The 16,472-nt window shown below is 42.7% G+C and overlaps 1 protein-coding gene across 2 annotated transcripts; it reads right to left on the bottom strand.

Annotated features, from left to right (window-relative positions):
* Positions 1-243: 243 nt before the first annotated feature.
* On the bottom strand, positions 244-15,906 carry ZFAND5 (zinc finger AN1-type containing 5). Of its 2 annotated transcripts, none has more exons than XM_079331468.1 (6): positions 15,570-15,906; positions 12,477-12,634; positions 11,964-12,075; positions 11,445-11,542; positions 1,987-2,112; positions 244-1,751 (listed from the first exon to the last, which is right to left on the bottom strand). In XM_079331468.1, the coding sequence occupies exons 2-6, from the start codon at positions 12,625-12,627 to the stop codon at positions 1,603-1,605; spliced, it is 636 nt and encodes a 211-aa protein (XP_079187594.1). In that variant the 5' UTR covers positions 12,628-12,634; positions 15,570-15,906; the 3' UTR covers positions 244-1,602. The 2 variants fall into 2 exon arrangements, with proteins under 2 accessions (XP_079187594.1, XP_079187595.1); XM_079331469.1 differs by lacking the exon at positions 15,570-15,906 and adding an exon at positions 14,225-14,344.
* Between the last annotated feature and the right edge of the window lie 566 nt (positions 15,907-16,472).

Raw genomic sequence — 16,472 nt, 5'->3', positions numbered from 1 at the left:
ACACAAGAGAACATCTGTAAGAACTTAAATTAAACATTGTGCTTCAGTTTCTATGAGGTCTCATTCTCATTACAGCAAGAACTAAAAGCAATGAACTACCATAAAAGGAAGTATCTCCTTCTGTACATTATTTTTATTATTTACATAATACAATATAGCATAGATGCTGGGTAGCTTATGTGCAATACATAAATATGAACTATCTGTACATGTTTGCATATCTAGTAACTCAGAAGAACAAAGTTAGAAGCGAAAACCTGATGCTTTAATAGTGAAGTAAAAACAAAGACTGAACACTGGCAACAAAAATCAGGTCAGGAGTAGTGCCTTGTGTACGTATGTAACTATTTACAGATGAGAACAGGCATTACTACAACACTAGTCTAAACCGTATTCGTTTATATAAAAAACACAAGTTTCATACATCACAAAAACCCCTTCCATTATAACACAGAAGTGATATATATTACCAGACAAGCATCAGTGAAGAATACTGCCTTTTCTAGAGTTGTTATTGTACAATGCCGTAGATAATGCAGCCAGCCCATGCAATACACCCAAGAACACTACAGTCCTATACCCAAGTACAATTAAAAATGATAAAGCAGCCCTCCGAGAGTGGTTCCAGCTACCATTTAAGTCTACAGCAGCCATGTTAGGTATGGTTTTCCATGCAGAACGGTGCAATTGTTACACTCAAAACTAGAAAAATTAATTCCTAATATTCTTTTGAACTTGGAACACACAGAACATAAGTAGTACATGAATAATAAACTGCTCTAGTTTTCAGCAACTTACTTAGACCTCTGTTGCTTGATAGAGATGCTGTGATAGTTCTAGAAAGATTTGTAACTGTTTTTTGAAGACCAATCTTACAATATTCTGCTACACAACATTTTTAGCTATGCAAGGAAAAGCAGACAACTGTTGCAGGCCAGGTCATAAGCTCCTAACAGGACATTTCCTTTGGGAACTTTTTTTTCAAGATTCTAAAGTTAATGTAATTTTTTACAAAACAATTTTCTTCTCATACATGATTTTCTCCATTTTTATCAGTGCAGTTGTTAAGTGACTTAAATATGGCAAAGACACTCATCTTACTGGGATGCTAGACCCCTCTACAGAGCTTGCATTCTGCTGGAAAACTAAAATGGAGTGTGGCAACTAAAAGAAGAATGAGATTTAAAATGATAGAAGTAGACTGCCAACTGTTTTGATGTATTGCTCTCCAAAACGGGCACTTAACATATACCTCATGCACATCTCAAAAGGCAGAGCTGCTGCACACATGCAGATTGCATACATCTGTTTGGCACATGTGAACTAGAGTCTGTCCTCTGTGCATGTGTATTCCTGTGCAGGTTTCTGATCATCATCTATTCTGGGGAGGGCATGTATATTTTCAAGGACTGTATCTATCCAATTCTGCCTGTAGCAAACACCCAAACATTTGAAGTATCCTTTAGACAGACAGGACTAGAAGCAAAACTTTGGAAAACAAAGGAAAATGACCATGCACCTGCTCTTTTCATGTTTTTTAGGATGTATTGGAAAAAAAAAGCCCCACAAAAAGTCAGTCAGTCTTTTCACAAATGTATTAATTTATATTCTCTGAATTTTTTCAGCCACCACAACTGGATTCTCTTTTCTGATTTTTGCTGCAGCTTCTGCTTTGTAATCATATGGGCAGTTATGCTTGTCAGAGTAACGGTGAAGTCCACAAAATAGGTTTCCACATCGGCAGTCAAATCCTGCACACAGAAAAAGAAACAACATTACTAGGAAGATTTCAGTTTTTACTTAAGGTGCCAAGGGTATATGTTTGTCTACTATTATATACAGAGTAAGAAAAAGAAATGGATTTACTAAGTTGTGTGAATTGTAAAGAAGCTGATGAATTTCATAGAACACATATTTTGTCAAGTTTAATCTAGCAAGAGGTAACTGATCATGCAAATTTGTTTAAAATTGACAGTGTTCTCATACCTGTAAGACCAACCTTCTTCCTGCACATGAAACATCTGTTCTTCTTTGGTTTCGGCAGTTCAGCAGCTCTCTCTTCACTCTCTGAAGTACCAGGCTGAGAAACTGATGGACTTGGTTGAGTAACAACTGTTAAAAGTACGCAAAGGAAATAAAGGTTACGTTCGCTTTTCTTGACTTCTCTAGGCATCCAGTAGTTGTACATATACATTAAGGATTAATTCACCAACTAAGACCCCGACATCTGTTGCCTAAAGTACTACACAGAGTACTTTAAAAATGTGAATCAGAAATAAGGATTTTTAGGTACTTTTCTGACTACTTGAAACGCTCATATTTTCCCCCACATTTCAACCAGCTAGAAGATATATGGCACTTATTAATTATACCTATATGGGCTTGAAAAGCATGATAAATTCCATGTACACATTTTATATTTGAATATATCATATGATCAAGTAACCATTTAAAACAGTAACAATACTGTCACAGCTAAAGTGGCTGAACACAGATACCTCTGTAGGAAATTTAACTAACAGGAACATATTCTAGAAAAAAATGAAATGCAGTAATGTGTTCCTGCTATAGCAATGGTTTGTTTTGCCACTTCTGCAGTGGAGTCAGGTACCTAAAGCAGTTCACAAAGACAGCAGCTAGGAAGCAGCTAATTCTGTGATAGATCCAGAATACAGCTACAAAATACACAGTTCAAAAGAGCCCTCATTTAAATAACAAAGTGCAGATCTGCATTGCATATCTGTATTTTTTGTAATTTATTTAGTTTCAGTGTTCAAGCAGGTACAGTCAAAATGAATGCTTTCTCAGTTGCATCTTTAGACATCTCCAGAAATAACTGTTTTATTGGAAAAACCATTTTTTCCCATAATTTTAATTTTTTAAATTGATATCCTCTTCATATCCAAAGCTGAAACTAAGGAAAGCTGAGACATACACTTCTACACAACTGTTAGACCTGCTCTTGGTAAAAGTTTGCCCAGCACTCCCAGTGTTTGATAGCCTCTATCATAATGCCTACTGACTACAAAAAGCATTTCACAATAAATGGAGCATATAAGCCTCCAGCATGTATTTGCAATCAACTTCACACAAATATACTTTGTTAGATGAATTCTTTTGAATAGTACTTTCTTGTTAAATTCTGTTTGCATTGTCATAGAAAACTTCACAATTCACCATACAACAAGAAAGGCTCCAAGCAAGACTTCATAATCTTAACAAGATTTATAAGCAACCAACTTTCAGAAGTAACAGAGAACCTTCAGTACTCTCATAACCAAAAAAGTTCACTCAGCAAAACAAATGACTGCTAATATTTTCTTATACTTCTGCATCATAGCAACAGTCCTAATCAACAACCAAGGTAATTTACAACCTGATTTTTTGGTCACATCGCAGATATTTTGTAAGTTCTTTCTTGAAAACAATTTGTTTTGTTGAAGATATTCTACATTAACAAATATGACACTCTGAACTTGTCTTTAAATCCTAAGAAAATCACTGTTCAATACCAGTTTGGCTACTAGAGAGCGTGTGGCCAAAAATTGGCTTAACAGACAGCAGTACCACAAACTCACTGTAGCTGCTGGAGGTTATGCACCTTGTCTAATAGCCATCAGCTACGGCTTTAAAAATATAAAAATACTAAACACCTCCCCAAAAGCACAGTCAAATCCTTTTTAAAAGATTTATATTGCTAGCTTGCTTAAAAATAAAAAGCTAATTGTAAGCCAAGACAGATGAATAAGAGGAACCAGAAACACATATGTTGCAATTTAGTGTGTAGTTAGCTAAGTGAAAGCTTCATCTACTTCAGAACCAATTTAAAAGTTTGAGCCCTGGGAGCATGCATGCTGTCTCAATCATATGCAAAAGAAAATGGGGTTTGGGGGGGCAGCAAACCAACAGTGACATAAAGACACAACATACAATTAGAGAAAATTAGAAGAGAACCATTTATATCACTGCCTAACACATGTCAACAAGGAAGCAAAAATGAAAACGGCAACTTCCCAACAATTATCAAGGCAAGAGACAGCTTAGTAGATCACTCTTGCCACAAAACAAAACCTTTGAGAACAAATCCATCTAGGGAAAATGTTACCAATTACTATAGGTATACTTCCATCTTTGCATCAAGAAACTACAACAATGGCAGCCCAACAATGGGTAGTGATGAAAGTGATCCTAAGGAACTGCAGCAGCACATTTCCTGAAAGGGCTGCTGAATAGGATCCTCCTCCCATAACTAAAACATCTCCCAAGGAGGAAAAGCATAACACACAATAATGATCACTAAAAGGTACCAAGACAAGAGGGAGCATAGCTCCCTAAATCTAAAATGTTCCGTTTATTATTTTCCAAGAATAAAGTATTTTCCTATTATTTTATGCCAGCAGACTAGTCTGATTGGCTTTCATGATGTTAAATGTTCATTCATAAATGTGCTTCTGAGTAATGACAAGGACAGAAGAAAAAGCTGCCTACTCTGTCCCTGAAAGCTCAGGGCAAAACTCCCTTTTACATGAACCTATAGATGAAAAATACTGAAAACTGTAGTTGTTCTGCCATGACATCAGGAGTCCATCTAAATCAAAACAACTGTTCTTACAGTTGCTTGTCACAAAAGGTTTCCTTTAACATGAAAAGACAAATCCAGCCCGGCAAATACAATTCCAGTCCTCAAGATATCAAATTAAATTAATGCCAGAAATCACAGTGTTAAATAAACTTCTCTAAATGATTTATGCACCACCACAGAACAGGTAGCTGAAAAAGGCCAAAAGCTAGAAAACAGTGGTTACTGGTACCTGCTTCCTCACTAACAGCATTCACATGAAGCAAACTCCTCACCACTAGACCTTCTCGCCACTGTAAAAGAGCTCTTACTGGCATGCATGCACTTTCTCATCCTCATCTCCAAACTGGAGAAATATGGAGTTGAAAGATGGATTATACGGTGGATATGGAATTGACTAGATGGATACAGCCACAGAGGTCAATGGCTCTATGTCCAGGTGGAGACTGGTAATGAGTGGTTTTAAGGGTTGGTCCGTAGTGTCTCTGATCTGCCCCACGACCATCATCAGAGCCTGAGACCCCAGGACCTCACCCCTCACTCTGGACCTGAGTTCTGGCCTGGCTGAGGTGGATGCTTGCCAAGGGACTGTTTTTAGTGTGCTTGCTGCTGCCACGGTACGCTGCTCTCGAGCAGGGAACTGGCTCTTGTGTCCTGTTCCTGCACCTATTTGTTGATCACCACAACAATAGTCCATACATCTCTCCACCTTTTGGAAAACTCTCCACTTGCATTGTAAAAGGACTATAAAAGTGACTTTCTTAAAGAGACTCTCTTTCTCCCCAACGGATTGAAGACATGTCTATTGTTGGATGACCAGGAGGATGCGTCCTGTTGGTAGCTACATCCCATCCTGTCTCTCTCTCTCACCCCTTTTACTTTGTTTCCTCTACCTCTTTTTCTCTCTCTCTCTCTCCTATCACAAAACGGAGTTGTTGGCAAGCAATAAACTGCGTTGCTACACTTGCTGCTGAGTAAAATTGAGTCTCTTGCTTTTTGTCTTTTGCACCCTGGAGTCGAACGAACCATACAGCTCCCACTCGGGTTGAGCGGATCGTGACATTAAATTGGCATCATCCTGTCATGGACAGGATGTGTCCCTCAGGGCCCTGTCTTGGGACCCCTGCTCTTGAATATCTTCATCAGTTACACAGACAGTGGGATTAAGTGCACCCTCAGCACGGAGGAGGGAGTGCGAGACAAGGAGAACTGGACAAACTCAACAAATGGGCTCAAGACCTGTCCATCTACTCTGCTACTGTAGACCCCACCTGGAGCACTGAATCCAGCTCTGGAGTCCTTGGCACAGGCAAGATGTGAATCTGCTGGGTTAACACCAGAGGAGAGCCACAAAGATGATCAGGGGGCTGAAGCACCTCTCTTATGAAGTTAATCTGAGGGAGATTTGATTGTTCAGCATGGAAATGGCAAGGCTCTAGAATACCTTACCGGAGCCTTTCCAAGCTTATAAAACAGAAAGATAGATTTATAGATGGGCAGACAGTGATGAGACCAGGGGAAACATTTTTGAATTACAAGAGAGAATTGGAACAACTGGTTAGCAGAACTGGGTAGGCTTTTATTAATTACTATTTTGGTCTTAAATGACTGCTTGTAGGCACTATAAAGATGCATTACCATCATGCCCAATGATGACTATTATCCTAGCAAATGAAAGATAAAGACTACCATACTCCTGGAGTACTCTTCCAGTATCATAGTAATGGAGGTGTGTGCCTGAAAAAGTCCACAAATACAGACATTTCATCACGAATTTGGGGAAAATTTTCTTCAAATTTAGCCTGAAGGTAAGATGTATCTATACAGGAGGAGCAGCAAGGCCACTGATGGAACCAGTCAGCCACATGACAAAACACAACTGCTTCTCAATCTACATGCAAAAATGTTCTACAAACTGGGGAACAAAATTCTTCTTAAAGAATAAAAATCAGTGCCATTCAAAATTAAAAACCACTCTAGGAAAAGAATGTCCAAAGCTGTCAGTAGTTTTTCTTATACCAAGCAGCATGGCTGCTTCAACAAAAGCATGTATCTTACCAGCATTATACAGATTTCACACTGGAAAGGAATTAATCCAGTTTTTCAGTTGAAGAAAACGTTGAAAATAAATCAGTAATATTTTCTAAGATTCTCCATATTAAAAGTGACCAGAAAGGGATACAGAAGTAACACAATAAAGTTTTTAGAAGCTTCTCTGAAGAAAGAAAAGTTCACCAAAATAACATCCATACACCTTAAACTTCAGGTGGCACAATTCTTGAAAGCAAGGAGAATTTGATTTAAGGATTGTGACTTGATGAACCTAACTACCAACTCCCTCAATTGAAGAAATGGAAAAAACAAAACGAGAGAGAAAAGGTAGAGTCAGAAGTTATCCAAAAGACTTCAGATGCAATTCTGCAGCTCTGGAGCTGAAACAAGTAGTAGAAGTACTAGAAACAATACAATTCTTATACTGCACAATTGTCCTGGTTTCAGCTGGCATGGATTAATTATATTCTCAATAGCTGGTACAGAGCTGTATTTTCAATTCAGTATGAGAATAATGCTGATTATATCAATGAAACTAACGTTTTAAGTGTTGCTAAATAGTGCTTTTAGTTTAAAACAAAGACTTCTCAGTATCATGTGCTCTGCAAGCAAACAGGTGCACAAAAAGCCAGGACAGAGCACTACTGGGACAGCTGACCTGAATGAACTAGCCAAAGGAATATTCCACACAACTGAACACCCTTCCCAATATATAAATGTGGGGTTGTTGAATTGGAGCTGCCAATCCCCTCTTCTGGGATGAGCTGGGCATAGGTCAGCAGGTGGTGACCAAATGTAGTATGCATCACCTGTGAAATTTCTGGAGTTTATTCCTCTTTCTCCTCTTTTCTTTACAATATTATTACCATCATTATTGCTTATTTTACTTTGTTTTAATTATTAAGTGTTTTTTTATCTTAACCCACAGGGTTTATTCTGCCCACCCCCTCAACTGTCCTCACTACTGGGTTGCAAGAAGTGAGTGAGTGGCTGCATAGTACTTAGCTGCCAGCTGGGCTTAGTCTAAGACAATGAACTGCTTGTACATACAATTTTAGTCTGGAAATGTGGGCAGTACAAGTTTTCGCTCAGGAACTACAACAGCTATGCCTGCTTAGGTGGAGTGAGAACATATGAAAAGAACAACTCTGCAGAGACACCAGGGTCAGTGAAAAGGAGAGGCAGGAGATGCTCCAGGTGATGGAGCTGAGATTGCCCTGCAGCCTGTGATGCAGACCATGGTGAGGCAGCTGTGCCCCTGCAGCCATGGGGATCCACAGGGATGCAGAGATCCATCTACAGCCCATGGAGGAGCCCCACACCAGATGTGTGAGGGGGATGCCTGAAGGGAGGCTGTGACCCATGGGAGACCTGTGAAGAGCAGAGCCCTGCTCCTGTGCTGGAGCAGCCTGACCCTGAAGAACTGCACCCCATGGAAAAGGGACCCACACTACAGCAGTTTGAGGGGTGCCACTGCCCATGGGATGGACTTATGTTGCAGCTCTCAGGGAGCTGCTGCTTGTGACATGGCATTATGCTGGAAAAGTTAATGGAGAACTCTCTTCAGTGGGAGGGATGCAACCCTGAGCAGGGGAAGCCTGAGGTGATGAACTGACCATAACTCCCTTTTATTCCCTGGCTCCTGGCACCACTGGGCTAGGAGGAACAGAGTAGATGGGCAGGGTATTAGGGAAGGTGTTTTTAAGGTCTATTTTTATTTTTCATTATCCTGCTCTGATCTAGTTAATTATAAACTCCATATCTCTAATTCAAGTTGGTTTTGCTGTGATGGTATTTGGTGAGTGATCTCTCCCCATCCTTATCTCAACCCATTAATCCCTCATCTTACTTTCTCTCCCTTGTCCAGCTGTGGAGGGGAGGGATAGAGAGGCTTTGGTGGGTGCCCGGCATCCAGTCAGACTCAGCCCAACACAAGAAGATACAAGAAAACAACCACACGAGTTACAACTGAGTTACATCCACCATCTGCCTTTCTTCAGATGCTAAGGTACAATTACTCCTCTTAGCACCAGCCAAATCTAGGTTTCAACCTCAACCTGAGCAAAAAAGAAAAACAACAAAATCCCAACAAAATCAAGAGAAACAAGCTTGTCAAACTTCACAGTTAATTTTTTCTCAACTTTTCTACCTTCAATCACTCGGTTCAATTCCAAAAGAAAAAAAGTATAATTTTATGCTACAAGGCTGCAAAAAAATTAGCTTACCAGACGTGATCCTCCTTTTAAAGTTTCTGATTCACAAGGGAAGAATACAAAATTTATTTTGCTAATGGACATCTGGCAGAAAAGAATTACTTCATACTTTTGAAGATACAGTTCATGATCTGTGTACACCATTGAAGCCTCAGGCTGAAGACTGGAAGGCTTGAAACCTTTTTTCCCTTTCTCATGCTAGGTAAGCCTTTCCCAGGCTGAGACAGTTTTCTCAGTTCTAGCCTGAGCCTTTCCCAGGATGATAACATTTGGGAAAAACAGAAAGGAATTAATAAAATATTAACACCTGGGCACCACTGAAAAGCAGTTCTCACGGTTTGTGAGAAAGTTTTGTTTTCTTCTGCTGTCCCATGGACTGCTGTCCTATTTGCAGTTTGTGATCCACACTGTAAATGTGGTTTGGTTGTTCAGTAAATAGCTTCTTCAGCCTCACAGCTGGAGGAGTCTCTGTCGCTGTGACACTCCCTGATCTATCACCACCTGGTTATGAAACTGCCCCGAGCAACAGGCTATGCTTACAGCTACACTCTGCTTCTTTAACAACCCCATAACTGCATTATCTGATTGAATCACACCTCAAAAAAAGTATTAACTTTTACTACTATTAGGTGATACAAATTATTTACCATTGTTCCGGTTTGTCCTTGAGAGATCAACACATAATGGATGCTACCGGAAAAAAGGAAGATAAAAACCAATCTGCCTAGCCCAAACACACCAAGAATCTGTTTCATGAAAAGTCTAGGCCAGTTTCTCTTGCCTGCACGATGCAGAGTAATGCACCACTAAATATAGCCAACATTGTGATTTAAGATTTAAGATGTCCAACAAACCCCAAGACTAGGATATAAGGACATTATCTTATGCTGTCTAGGAGCTGTGCCAAACTACTAAACTACAAACTACTACTACAAACTACTAAATTTTACTACTTAAATGGGAACTTGGGCATTAGATCAGCTCAGGCTGCTTCATGAATTTACAGGCATGTTCTCTCAGAAGGTAGCTGAGTTCTTCAAGTTTTTTCCAGAGACATTTAATTTCTTTGGTAGTATTTCCAATCTTCTCTACACAAACTTATGACAGCTTTTACAGGTTTCACCCTCTGAGATCATTTACTACATTTCCTAAGTATCTTTGATCTGCTTTGGTTTTTTCCCCCATTCTAATCAATAGTGATCCATGCAACCTACCATACAGCTGACCCACAGTACCTGAAAAACAGGTATCAACAGTAACTAAGGACTATCTTTACAGCTGGCAAAATGACAACTGTTCTAAGAAAAGTAAAAACACCTATTATTTCTGCACTACTACCATTTTATGCATTCTTATTTCCTTCTTGACACATTCCAATGGGATTTCATAATATGACACAATGAGTTAATGAATATTGTTACAAAGTCAAAATTACTTTTCAGTCACATAATGGAAGTCTCTTCAGATGACACCAGCTACAGAAATTTAGTAATTGCAAAATTTCCCTTTTAGTCCATACATAATGAAAAAAACCCAATATATTGTATAACTGTACTTTAGTTCGTGCAATAGAACCTTGACTTAGCATGACTTTTGAAAATGGTAAAACCCTCTGTACAAATACTGCGCACTCAAACATCAAGTGTCAGACCAATCTTTGTTGGCAAAGATATAACTAGATAAAAATCACTTTGATACAGTGCTGAGTAGCATCAGATGCCATCTTCATGTCAATGAAACTGAAAAAATAGATTTTTATCTTCAGCTTGAATAAACAGACTTCCTACTACACAGAGCTTTTTAAAACGGTTTCAGAGCTGGTAAATTAAATATTAAAAAATTGGATTTGTTGAAGTACAAAACAAGCACGTTAAGATTCCATTTGAACAAACTGGTATGAATTCAGTTGTTCACTAGTTATGTTAAGAAAGCTGCCTCTGCCTTCTGCCTCACCCCAAGAAGTAGTTTATACATTGAAGTTTTACTACTCCAGCTACAACTATCAATCACGAGAATAAAACTCTTAAATGGACAATTCACACACAGCAATTAAAGCTGCAACTACCCTACATATTTGAAACAATGCATTGATTATATCGACAGATTACTCAAATAGTTCAAGAACCCTAAGCAACTTCTGTTGATGTTTCCAAACCACATATTCTCCCTTCCCCCACAGCCTCACTCCTCTGTAGAAAGGAATTTATTAAGCACCCCTCTCCAAATACAACAAGCCATTTTGACTGCCGTGAGTCAGCTGGAATTGTTCTCCTAGATAATACATCAAATCCCAACAGTTTGACTTCAAAACTGAACACCTTGCCCTAATACAATTTTAGAGTGCCTCACTTTAAAAAACAAATGTTAGGGATCTAAAAATACCCTCATAAGTGTCAATTCTTCTACTAAAAATTAACATATTTTAAATCTGTTCTGGAACTAGTTCATTTTTTCTTGATTCTAATGAGACAGTACTCAAAAGCATCTTAAATGCATTTCTTAAGATCACCACCATTAGAGGAGATGGCTACTCAGAAAGTAAACAAACCCTCCACTGTGTTAAGTCACTGGTTATGCCCAGTGTCACTCTGAGAACATACCTGGCTCAGTCTCTGTTTTCGGTGTTAATTCTTCCTCTCTTGAAATGCTCATTTCTGTCATTTGCTGTGTTACAGGCAAAGCGGCAACAGGCACGTTTCTGTTTAAGCACAGTGAAACACATTATTTACATCAGTTTTACACTCATAGTGAGAGCTTGAGCTGTGCAGACCCACTAATGAACTACTAGTTCAGTCACTACTGTCAGGCTTTCCTGACCTATGCTTGTCTTCAAAACACACTTCTTTATTCTATTCTAGTTTCCCCAGAAGGAAACAGGCAATCCTGTAACAGCCTACAACAAATTAGTTCTGTGGATAAAGAACATTCTTCTTCTGCAGTGCTACAAAACCAAGTATTTGAATGATTTTTCAATTTACATGGATTCACAGAGCCCCGTTAGACCTGTCAGGTACTCTTTCCTCTGCAGACAGTCGATGCAACAAGGCAGGATTGCTGCAGGCCTTCCTGCACACACATACACAGCTCATTCAACTGTCACAATACAACCTTAATTTTACCTTGTTTTTTCAGATGTGCTGCCAGCAGCACCTTCACAGTTGTTTAAGCTAGTGTCTGCTCTCTGTACAGATGCAGAGTCTGAGGTAGGACTGTTTGAACCACTGGTTGTTCCTATGCAATAAGAATTTGACAAGTTATGAACAAATTGCAGAAAACACATTAATCAGTCTTCTATACAGTTATGAACTGCCTGCATACAATTTTCAATGCTACTGCTTACTACTTGTTACTTAAAGACACTTTTTACTTAATAATAAAAATACAGATTGCATAAAAATTGCTAACAGAAGTGGGAACGCAAGTTATGGTTGAATGCCAAGCAAATCAGAACATATTACATAGAAATTATTTTTGTCTTTACTGTGCTTTATAGTAGTATTCTCTTTGAACATTCATTCTTTCAGTCAGCTTTCAAAAGTCCTCCTAAAAATGTTATAGTATTCCTTCTAATCCTCTGTATACTTTAATTCAAAAGAAATAAAGAAACTCCCAACAACTCCCCACACGCTTACCCATTGGGCTGATTCGACCACTATTCTGCTGTCGCTGAAGATGTTCTTTGTAGCAAACAGAACACATCCCATTTGTCCTAGGATTTCCATAAAATCCACATCCTGTACTACACAGCATAGGCCCTGGGGTCTGGTTTGTCTCCTGAGTCATCTCGATGCTGTAAATAAAACCAAAAAACTGTATTAGGATCCAGCTGGTCATCAAAATCAATTTCAGGGTTAAAAGTATTGAGAATGAAAATAATTACGTCTGCTCACCCTGCCCCACCAAGTGATATCATCATTCCTAAAGAGGGTTATTTGAACATTAATATACCGTTCAAGACTGCAATTTATTGCTAAGTAACATCAGTATGAACCTTTAAGACAAGAAAAAGTGTCATCATACTAATATTGAGAAATAATATACTTGATGAGCACTGAACTGCATGTGCAAGTTAATTTAATTTGACAGCCAAAAAGACCTCCCTAAGTACCAGCTTCTGAGCACTAATAGGCATATGCAGAATAAGTAAGACTAAGTTCATAGCCACAAACCAGTTCTGGCAAATAGCTTAGCTTATTTTTGCTGGACTCCAGCAGAGCCAAGAGAGTCCAGCAGAAAAGCTCTGCTTTTTCAGTGCTGATCTCAGATCATTTTGATGCTAATTCCTACTCTCACAACACTCTTCCAAGGGGGAGATAACACTAACAATTCCAAACTGTTGAGTATGTTCTATTACATAGCTTACACATTTGCAAAAGAAAAAAAAAACTTCTCTAATCCAGTTGTGTTAATAATTCTAAGCCTCCTAGAAGCAGACAGTGCTAAACATGTTAGAAATAAGGTTTTCACCTTCATTGCCTGTTAACCTCTGCAAAGCAAGGTGAGTAGAAAACTGCATAGCAGCCAAATCCTTGCTTCCCAAGGGCAATAAAACTGGAACACAGTAATCAGACACTTGCTACAAATTGGGGACATGTAATAATATTGCACTAAAATTTAAATTTAGTAGAAGCTGTACATATGGCATGTGAAGACATTTTAGTATAAACTTTGGATTGCTGTTTTCCTATGCAGAAACTGTCACAGTAAGAAATATCTGACAGCTGACACTTAGCAGAAGTCAAAAATCCAAAAGTGAATTTGTTGCAGTATAAAGAAAAATGCTTCTAATTAAGAGAGCTCACGCTACAAATAGCAAACTTGTTTCCCTGTTACCACAACTGCAATTTACAGGTGTCTTTAGCTAAACTAAACTTCTGGGATCACTGTAAAGCAAAATCAGGAGAAAGTAAACAAGCAAAATCCATCTTGTCTGCTGGTGGTCACAGGACCTAATTTTCCAGATATAAACAGCTGTACTATTTATAGCTTTCTAACACCTTCCAGGTATAAACAGCGTCCTTTCTGGCTACAACACGGCTTCACACTTATTTTGATACAGTTTCATAGCCAAACACACCAGTCAAGGGAGCTAGTAAAAAGCCTGGCCCACCTAGAGGAAATTTTAAAAAACCTTGACATCTTGGAAAAGACCTATGCCTATATAATGAAAAAACCCCACTACTTCTGCTCTCTTGTTACTAACCAGGTAACATCAACATGCTACTATTAAAAGCACTGCCAACAGACCTGCTTAATTTCCAAGTTTGTGTGCTAAAACAAATTTCACCACCTATTAAACGTTGCTTTAGGTGCCAACTCTAATAATCTAGTACAAACTAGACACTCAGCATCTCCTTCGGTCTGCAGAGTCTCCCACGACCTGAAATGCACGTCTCTAACGGAACGACCAAGTCGTTGCAGCCAGCGCTGACCAAGCCGTGCTTTTCCAGGCTCCGGGGAGCGGCCGGGGTTTCACCCAGGCTCACCTTCCAGGCGCCTCGGGCAGCGGCAGCGCCGAGCGCTGAGCGCCGCTCCGCGCCGGGGCACGGCCGCTCGCTCGGCGGGTCCGTCACAGGGGCGGGCGGGCGCCTGCGCTTCCGCCTGTCAGCCGGCGGCGTGACGGGCCCGGGCCGCCCGGCCGCCCCCGCCGCCCGCTGAAGTCAGTCCCTATTTATATCTCCCGCAGGCCGCCCGTTCCGGCGGGAGGAGGCGCCGGCGAAATCCGACTGCCCTTCCCTTCCAGCGGGTGTTGACCTGCAGCCCAGAAAATGCGGCATCGCCAGCCCGCCGCCTTCCGCCAGCAGCGCCCCGGGGCAACCATCGCTCCACAGATGCGCCCCGCGACCCGAGACAGGTAGAGTTACACCCAACCGCTCCTCTTCGAGAGGAGGGGAAAAGATAAGTGAAAAGGGTCTCCTTCCACCTGCAGCCCCGCCGTCACCAGCCCCGCTCGGAGGAAGGGGAGGGCAAACCCCGTTAGCGACCCCGGCCGCGCACCTCAGTCACCCCTTCGGCGCCGAGGCCGGGGCCCGGCTGCCGCCGTCCCGCCGGCCGATCCCGCACTGGCGGCGTAACGACAAAAACGACGCCCCCAACGCGCGCTGAAACCAGCCCCAAAACGTGGGCACTGCGTTAGCAACGGGCTCACCGACCTAAATGCCGAACTGCCTCAACATCCGCCTCCCGAAGAGGGATCACAATAAACACGAGAAACACAGGAACAAAACAAAAGGACGATGCTCAAGGGCCGTGCGGGTCGCTCGCCGCTTACGGCCGCTGTCGGGCGAGGCAGAGCCCGGTGCCGGTACGGGGGAACCGAGCGGCATAGAGCCCTCCCCGGCCGGGTGCAGTCCGGCGGCTGACTCAGACAAAGCGGGGGTTCCTGCCAAGTGCCCGCAGCGCCGCGCGTCCTAACTGCGTCGTCCATCCCCTCCGCCTCCCTCCTCCGATACCCGGACACAAAAGACCCGTGAGCCTGCCGGCAGCAGGCGGGGGTGTCCGGCCGGCCTGCTCTTCGCAAGCGCCTGAGTCACGGTCGGCCCCGCCGCCGCCAGGCCCCGCGCCGCCGCCAGACACGGGAACCTCATTGTCTCGCCGCCTGCGCTGTCCCGCACCAGCCCCGCCGAAGAACGAACGCAACGACGCCGCCCGAGAGGAGGCCCGGGCACACCCCGCCGCGGTGAAGGCCCCGCGGAGCCGAGCCCAGCCTGCCATCCCTCACCCACCTGTTCCCGGCGGGGGTCGCAAACCCCGCAGCGGGTGCCGGAGAAGGCGCCGAGGATTGCTCCGGGCGGCTACGAGGAGAGCGCGACTTGCCGGGCTGGCGGCCGCGCCGCCGCCGCTTCGCTCCTTTGTTTCCGCAGCGGCAGCGGCGGCCGTGTCGGCAGCGGCGCGAGGCGGAACCCGCCGTGCGTGGAAGGCGGGCGGCGGGAAAGCGCTGGAGGCGGGGGGATGAGCAGGGGGAAGAAGAAGACGACGCCGAGGAGGAGTAGGAGGAGGAGGAAGAGGAGGAGGGGCGAGGAGGAGGGAGGAGCCCAGCCCTCCCGTCGGACGCGGTTCCTCCTCCTGCACACCCGGCGGACGCAGTTCCTCCCCCAAGGAGCCCAGCCCGCCCGGCGGAGGCGGTTCTTCCCCCTGCCCGCCCGGCGGACGCGGTTCCTCCCCCTGCCCGCCCGCCGGTGCATGCGTGCTGCCGCTCCGCGCTCCGCCCGTTGCCGCTGGTGCTGGCCGCAGCCGCGTCACGGCCGCGGGAGCCCGAGCGGGCAGCGCAGCCCGCCGGAGCGCTGACCGCTGTGTCCGAGCGCCCCAGCCCTGCAGAACGCAGATTGCCTTTAAAATACCGTTTTCTCGGGTATTTCTTTCTGCTTGACCTAAATCTGACTTGCAGGATCCAGGCGTCTTGTGAGATGGAAAGTAAAAATGAAGGAGCGTTGTCTCGAAAGGGAAGAGAACTTCCAATTTAAATAGCCGATTATAAATTTCATTGCCAGTTGTCTGATAACGTAGTCCTTTTTTTCTGCTCTGAAGGGCCGAGCTTCGCAGAAAAGAAAGAGTAAAGAAGTTCTTTTCTTAAGAAGTTTTACTTAATCCAGTGATAACGAGATAATTCTACTTGCCATTTTAGATAG

The sequence above is a fragment of the Erithacus rubecula genome (genome assembly GCF_903797595.1).
Source record: "Erithacus rubecula genome assembly, contig: SUPER_Z_unloc_4, whole genome shotgun sequence".
NCBI classification, from domain to species: Eukaryota; Metazoa; Chordata; class Aves; order Passeriformes; family Muscicapidae; genus Erithacus; species Erithacus rubecula.
This window is presented reverse-complemented; position numbering and strand designations above follow the sequence as displayed.

Bases quoted from the DNA above. Each gene is read 5' to 3' on its own strand.
- ZFAND5 (XM_079331468.1), bottom strand. From the start codon at position 12,627: ATGACTCAGGAGACAAACCAGACCCCAGGGCCTATGCTGTGTAGTACA. The intron at 12,076-12,476 runs GTAAGCGTGTGG...CTTATTGCATAG, and splicing joins TGGTCGAATCAGCCCAATGG to GAACAACCAGTGGTTCAAAC. The intron at 11,543-11,963 runs GTAAAATTAAGG...GTGCTTAAACAG, and splicing joins AGCACATCTGAAAAAACAAG to AAACGTGCCTGTTGCCGCTT.